The sequence below is a fragment of the Penaeus vannamei genome, chromosome 6 (assembly GCF_042767895.1).
Source record: "Penaeus vannamei isolate JL-2024 chromosome 6, ASM4276789v1, whole genome shotgun sequence".
NCBI classification, from domain to species: Eukaryota; Metazoa; Arthropoda; class Malacostraca; order Decapoda; family Penaeidae; genus Penaeus; species Penaeus vannamei.
In genome coordinates, this window is record NC_091554.1 from 30,498,584 (window position 1) to 30,506,083 (window position 7,500).

Here is a 7,500-nt window from a genome sequence, read left to right on the forward strand (position 1 = left end):
CATTATTATTGCCATTGTTACTATTATAATTACTATTATTAAAATTGTTATTATCATTTATTATTTTCATTATTATTGTTGTTATTATTATCATTATGAGCATTATTATCATTACCATTATCATTATGAGCATTATTATTGTCATTATTATCTTGAGGATTATCATCATCATTTCATTATCATAATTATCATTAGTAGTAGCAGTATCATTGTTACTATAATCATCACTATTGTTTTATTATCATTATTATCATTATTATAATTGCTATCATTATTATTATCTTTCAAACTTTCATGTTATTGTAATCATCATTATTATCATTATCATTATCACTATCATTGCTAGTATTATATCATCATTATCATCACCATTATCATTGTTATTGATATTAATATTATTATCAACGTTATTATCATAATTATTATCATTTCTATTCTATGATGATGATGATCATGATGATGATGATGATTATAATGATAATGACGATGATGGTGATAAGGATGATGATGATGATAATGATGATGGTGATGATGATGATGATAATAACGATGATGATGATGATGATGATAATGTGATGATGATCATGATGAAGAGGATGATGATAATAAATAAGGTATATGAAACACAAATACATAATCAGCCTATTCCCATTCCCAGCCGCCCCCTGTTCCCTGTTGGAAGTGGAGTGTGACGGCCAGTGCAGGGCTGCGTGTGACAGTCATATCGAGTGCTCGGACGGGAGTGACGAGTCGCCGCTGTTGTGCAAAGAGAGAAATTGCCCGTAAGTTCGAAATGGTTTCTTTAAATGGTGAAGATATTGCGAAAGGAATGATGGGGAGGAATGCAAGGGAGGATGGGCGTGTTTTGTAGGGATGGTGGTAGTAGCTGTGGTGGTTGTAGCCGTAGTTATAGTAGCAGTTGTAGTGGTAGGAGTAAATGTTATGCAATTTAGAATTCGTCGTTGTTTCCGGCTTAACCTGTGGAAGTACCAACGAATAGTGAATGAATTAGCGTTAACGTCATCAGTATTCTGGTAGTTCCTGATAATGTTTATCTTTTGCACAAGTTAAGTTCTTGATCCTAAACGTCTGTCCATTTCCCATGTCCGTTTGAAACCGTTTCCAGACAGCCAACAACAGCGGGCATTTTAGTCACCATCCGCACATTTCACATCGCCGCTACTTCATTTTATGTAGTCTATTTCATTTCTTTTCTTATTCTTTCGCTCTTTCCCATTATCATATGTGATTTTCTGCTTCAATCACACGGCTACATTTATGCTAAAATTTTACTGCTTGATCTATTTTGATATAATTTTCTCTGACATGTGTTCGGAACGCTTACCTGCCCTTTCTAAATCAAGCTAAACACACAACTCCTGCTGCATATATCTAGCAATGCCGTTGTCAGCCCCATCACAGCCCTCTCTTCGCAGGATCGCCGAATCGATAGCAGTGCTGAGTCCCTTCGGCATTGATAGGAGCGATCTGGGCGACGACAGCCGGCCCTTCCGCTGCGCCTACGGGGGCTGCATTTCGCCTCAGTTCTTGTGCAACGGCCACATGGACTGCTGGGACGGCTCTGACGAGACGGAGGAGCTCTGCCTGCCCCGCACGTGAGGATCGCTGGATTGTTATTTGTGTGTACTATGTCAGGAAAGGGGCAGTGAGAGAGGGAGAGCGTGTTTGGTAGACAGCGTTACTGGTGTAATGTCTGTGTAAGCATTAAACTAGAATAAAGGTGTCTGTACAGTCATGAATGCAGACAGTATCTGAGAGGGCGTTCTCGCTGACCTGAAATATCGTTCTTCTCGATGCAGTTGCCCGAAGCGCACGTTCAGGTGCAAGTACGGCGGGTGCCTCAAGCGCCTCCAGACGTGCGACGGAAAGGCACAGTGCTTCGACGGCTCCGACGAAGACCCCGCCCTGTGCAAGAAGAAGCGCTGCTACTCGAGGCATTTCCAGTGCGCCTACGGGGCCTGCATCAGGAAGGTGAGGACAGAGTTCTGCCAGTCACGTAAATCAGTCAAAATCTAGAGGCGGGGACAGTAACCAAACAACCAGTCAAAAAACAATGAAAAAGATGAGTACTGCAGCCAGTCAATAGAGCAATCAAATCAATTAAATCCTTAAAAGCTGATGGCTTAAAAAATAATAAAGATGAGCGCAACAACTAAGGAATTTTAGGAGAGCAACCATTCAATCAAAATAGGTAAGTTAATGACAGCAGCCAAACACAGTGTTAACAGCAAAGAAAGAAAATCATGCTGATACAGTTGAAAGCAATTTTTCATCAAACTCCTGTCTACATCATGATACCCTTCATTATGATATCTGGAGTAACTGCACCAATATCCACTTTTGCATAGATAATTACGCTATTATTGCGGCGGGGCAACGTTAGGCCTACAGTCAGGGGCGTCATTTCAGCATTTTCTTGGGAGGCAAAGTTGGCGAGCGAAGTTAGCACAGTCAGTTTCTGACGCGCTGCGTGTGTATGTGTGTGTAAGTGAGGGAGAGACACACTAATGCATACTCATCGTCTTCGCAGGAAGAAAAGTGCGACGGGAATTCGGACTGCTTCGACAGCTCGGACGAGACCCCGGAGCTCTGCGGCCCAGACCACACGTTCACGAAAACCGAATCACGGATACGCGTCCCACCGGCCCTAGCGTCCTTTTTGAACCCACACCAACCAACAACAGCTACTACACAGCCACCCCCACCACCACCAACTACCACACAGCCACCCCCACCACCACCAACTACCACACAGCCACCCCCACCACCACCAACTACCACACAGCCACCCCCACCACCACCAACCACCACACAGCCACCCCCACCACCACCAACCACCACACAGCCACCCCCACCACCACCAACCACCACACAGCCACCCCCACCACCACCAACCACCACACAGCCACCCCCACCACCACCAACCACCACACAGCCACCCCCACCACCACCAACCACCACACAGCCACCCCCACCACCACCAACCACCACACAGCCACCCCCACCAACAACAACAACAACGACTACCACACCCCCACCACCACCAACGACCCCGCAATCACCCTCGCCGTCGCCAATCAGCACAGAGTCAGACTTCGAAGCTCCATTTCCTTCTACCAAAGGCTTTCCAGGCGAGGATGTCCACGACTGCGATGGTGTCCAGTCGTGTCCTTGTCCTCCGCCTCTGCAACATTTCTGCGTCCCCTGCAACGCTTGGAATGAAACCTGCGCTCGAATCGGTCAGTCCTTTAACCTCCCTCCTGTAGTTGAATTGCTAGGTTGAGTTCAATTGCAGATTAGGATTCTTTTATTGGCAGTTATCCCATTGAGAGTGAATTGCAAGTAACCCCAGAAATTAGAGAAATGTTGATAAATAGGTAACTAGATAAGATTAATGATGATGATGATTATAATGATAAAAACTGATGATGATGATGATAATGATGATAATAATGAGCATGATGGCAACAGCGGATTCCTTTGCATTAGACGTCACAACAAATGAAGAAATTTTGCCATACTGGGATTTCGATTTCAGATTTTTTCGTTTTTTATTTTTTCTTTATCCCTCGTAACATTTCATATTTATAGTTCAAAATGACAGTAGGGTCTTTGAAAACAGAAGGGCTGAGCTAAATAAAAAAAAAAAAAAACGGTATCCAATGCTGAGATGAAAATAAGTCTACACTGCTTCGCAAATGTTTTAAAAGAGAGGCTAAGAAATATCAAAAATCATATTTTATTCTGGAAAGAGCGTCGGGTTTTGGAAATCAGCCAACTGTATTCGTTCTTCGGATACTGCAGTTTTATTTCATTATTATTCTTTTTATGTAGGCTTACTGTATTTGTGGCCAGTTCTGGAGTTTGGTTCAACATTAACCCCTCCAACGCACATATACATACGTAGATATATATGTATAGGCAGATGGGTGTTTGTGTAGTATGTGCGTTTTTCTGACCAAAAGTTTCTAATTATCAACCATAATAATATCCCGCCATCTTTCCCAATAAAATGAAAATAATACCACACCTGTTCCAAACTCTAGAAGAGGAGGAAGTGTGCCTGATGCCCTCCCGAGGCACTCTGAGCGGCATCGAAGTGGAGGTGCTCTCCTGTGGCGCCAACCCCTTCCTGTGAGTACGATCGCCTCACGGGGTTTGTGACGCCCTTTGATCTGTGGTTCTCCATCGGGGGTCAAATTGTCCTCCTTGGGTAGAACATCAACATGCCTGGGAATATTTTTTTCTTGATTTTAGAAATTATATGAGAGAGAGAGAAAGAGAGAGAGATGGGGGGGGGAGGAGAGGAGTAAGAGATATACGTTTAATAAATAACGAATTGAACAACGTATATCGAACAGTAATAGTTAAAAATCTAAATATGGGCTGAGAATCACTGGCTTAGACGTATATGTATACAGACGATGAGAAGTAAATATACAATATGTATTCGTTTAGTTCGGAATGCATCTCAGAAGATTTTGTTGACTGAGCGTTAGTTGTAAACTGTCTGGCTTTTCATTTTATACCTTTTCCTTTACAGAAGTCTGGCTGGGATGGTGCGCGCTGACAGGTATGCTTGTTGAACAGGAAGGCACAAATTGAGCACAAATTGATTCATTCAGAACTGAGAGACCGTATAAGGCCATTTGATCATATCGATCAAACGATGCATGCACTGCACACGCACACACACACACACACACACACACACACACACACACACACACACACACACACACACACACACACACACACACACACACACACATATATATATATATATATATATATATATATATATATATATATATATATATGTGTGTGTGTGTGTGTGTGTGTGTGTGTGTGTGTGTCTCTGTGTGTGTGTGTCTGTATGTGTGTATGGGATGGATATATAATAAGAGCACCTCCTCTGAGCAGGGAGTGCGGTACCAGCCAGGGCGTCCCAGTCCTGACGGTGGCGACCGCGGACTGCTGGGGTGCCGTGACCCTGATAGCAGAGTGCCATGCTGACGGTCTGTGGTATCCTTACGGGGAGCCCAAGAGTGCCAAACCTATGCGGCATCTGTGCCAACCTCACGCCCTAAATGCTGATGGTGATGTTCTTTTTCGTTATATCTATTTTCTTATTCTTTTTTTGTTTGTTTGTTTGTTTGTTTGTTTCTTCTGGAACTACAGTGCATCAGGTTTATTTTATTTACTCTATTAACTCTTTCACTAAAATTCTGTGGTGTCTGGTCTTTCCACCACCGAAGACTCCTTTTGGCAAGACTATGATTTTCTCATCAAAGTCTATTTACATAAGACAGTTTCTTTAATCTGGCAACAAAATCCAAATACCATCTTTCGGAAATTAGTGATCCATTCATCCTAATCCTAATCCTCTTCTTTGCTAACGAGTCTCGCTTCCAATCAGTGTGGCATCCTAATCCTCTTCTTCGCTAACGAGTCTCGCTCCCAATCATTGAGTGGCATCCTAATCCTGATCCTAATCCTCTTCTTCGCTATCGAGTCTCGCTTCCAATCAGTGTGGCATCCTAATCCTGATCCTAATCCTCTTCTTCGCTAACGAGTCTCGCTCCCAATCATTGTGTGGCATCCTAATCCTGATCCTAATCCTATTCTTCGCTATCGAGTCTCGCTTCCAATCAGTGTGGCATCCTAATCCTCTTCTTCGCTAACGAGTCTCGCTCCCAATCATTGTGTGGCATCCTAATCCTGATCCTAATCCTCTTCTTCGCTAACGAGTCTCGCTCCCAATCATTGTGTGGCATCCTAATCCTGATCCTAATCCTCTTCTTCGCTAACGAGTCTCGCTCCCAATCATTGTGTGGCATCCTAATCCTATTCTTCGCTATCGAGTCTCGCTTCCAATCATTGTGTGGCATCCTAATCCTCTTCTTCGCTAACGAGTCTCGCTCCCAATCATTGTGTGGCATCCTAATCCTGATCCTAATCCTCTTCTTCGCTAACGAGTCTCGCTCCCAATCATTGTGTGGCATCCTAATCCTCTTCTTCGCTAACGAGTCTCGCTCCCAATCATTGTGTGGCATCCTAATCCTATTCTTCGCTAACGAGTCTCGCTCCCAATCATTGTGTGGCATCCTAATCCTGATCCTAATCCTCTTCTTCGCTAACGAGTCTCGCTCCCAATCATTGTGTGGCATCCTAATCCTGATCCTAATCCTCTTCTTCGCTAACGAGTCTCGCTCCCAATCATTGTGTGGCATCCTAATCCTGATCCTAATCCTCTTCTTCGCTAACGAGTCTAGCTCCCAATCATTGTGTGGCAACCTAATCCTGATCCTAATCCTCTTCTTCGCTAACGAGTCTCGCTCCCAATCATTGTGTGGCATCCTAATCCTAATCCTCTCCGCTAACGAGTCTCGCTCCCAATCATTGTGTGGCATCCTAATCCTGATCCTAATCCTCTCCTTCGCTAACGAGTCTCGCTCCCAATCATTGTGTGGCATCCTAATCCTGATCCTAATCCTATTCTTCGCTATCGAGTCTCGCTTCCAATCAGTGTGGCATCCTAATCCTGATCCTAATCCTCTTCTTCGCTAACGAGTCTCGCTCCCAATCATTGTGTGGCATCCTAATCCTGATCCTAATCCTATTCTTCGCTAACGAGTCTCGCTCCCAAACATTGTGTGGCATCCTAATCCTGATCCTAATCCTCTTCTTCGCTAACGAGTCTCGCTCCCAATCATTGTGTGGCATCCTAATCCTGATCCTAATCCTCTTCTTCGCTAACGAGTCTCGCTCCCAATCATTGTGTGGCATCCTAATCCTGATCCTAATCCTCTTCTTCGCTAACGAGTCTCGCTCCCAATCATTGTGTGGCATCCTAATCCTGATCCTAATCCTCTTCTTCGCTAACGAGTCTCGCTCCCAATCATTGTGTGGCATCCTAATCCTGATCCTAATCCTCTTCTTCGCTAACGAGTCTAGCTCCCAATCATTGTGTGGCATCCTAATCCTGATCCTAATCCTCTCCTTCGCTAACGAGTTTCGCTCCCAATCATTGTGTGGCATCCTAATCCTGATCCTAATCCTCTTCTTCGCTAACGAGTCTCGCTCCCAATCATTGTGTGGCATCCTAATCCTGATCCTAATCCTCTTCTTCGCTAACGAGTCTCGCTCCCAATCATTGTGTGGCATCCTAATCCTGATCCTAATCCTCTTCTTCGCTAACGAGTCTAGCTCCCAATCATTGTGTGGCATCCTAATCCTGATCCTAATCCTCTCCTTCGCTAACGAGTTTCGCTCCCAATCATTGTGTGGCATCCTAATCCTGATCCTAATCCTCTTCTTCGCTAACGAGTCTCGCTCCCAATCATTGTGTGGCATCCTAATCCTGATCCTAATCCTCTTCTTCGCTAACGAGTCTCGCTCCCAATCATTGTGTGGCATCCTAATCCTAATCCTCTCCGCTAACGAGTCTCGCTCCCAATCATTGTGTGGCATCCTAAT

The 7,500-nt window shown here is 44.2% G+C and overlaps 1 protein-coding gene across 1 annotated transcript in view; it reads left to right on the plus strand.

Moving 5' to 3' along the window:
* Positions 1 to 7,500, plus strand: part of LOC113811499 (uncharacterized) — an 18,343-nt gene that overhangs the window by 1,259 nt on the left and 9,584 nt on the right. The window contains exons 2-8 of the mRNA XM_070122848.1: positions 659 to 782; positions 1,437 to 1,616; positions 1,821 to 1,992; positions 2,552 to 3,260; positions 4,068 to 4,155; positions 4,565 to 4,594; positions 4,945 to 5,120. Of these exons, the coding sequence (XP_069978949.1) occupies positions 659 to 782; positions 1,437 to 1,616; positions 1,821 to 1,992; positions 2,552 to 3,260; positions 4,068 to 4,155; positions 4,565 to 4,594; positions 4,945 to 5,120 (1,479 nt within the window). The remainder of the gene's footprint in view (positions 1 to 658; positions 783 to 1,436; positions 1,617 to 1,820; positions 1,993 to 2,551; positions 3,261 to 4,067; positions 4,156 to 4,564; positions 4,595 to 4,944; positions 5,121 to 7,500) is intronic.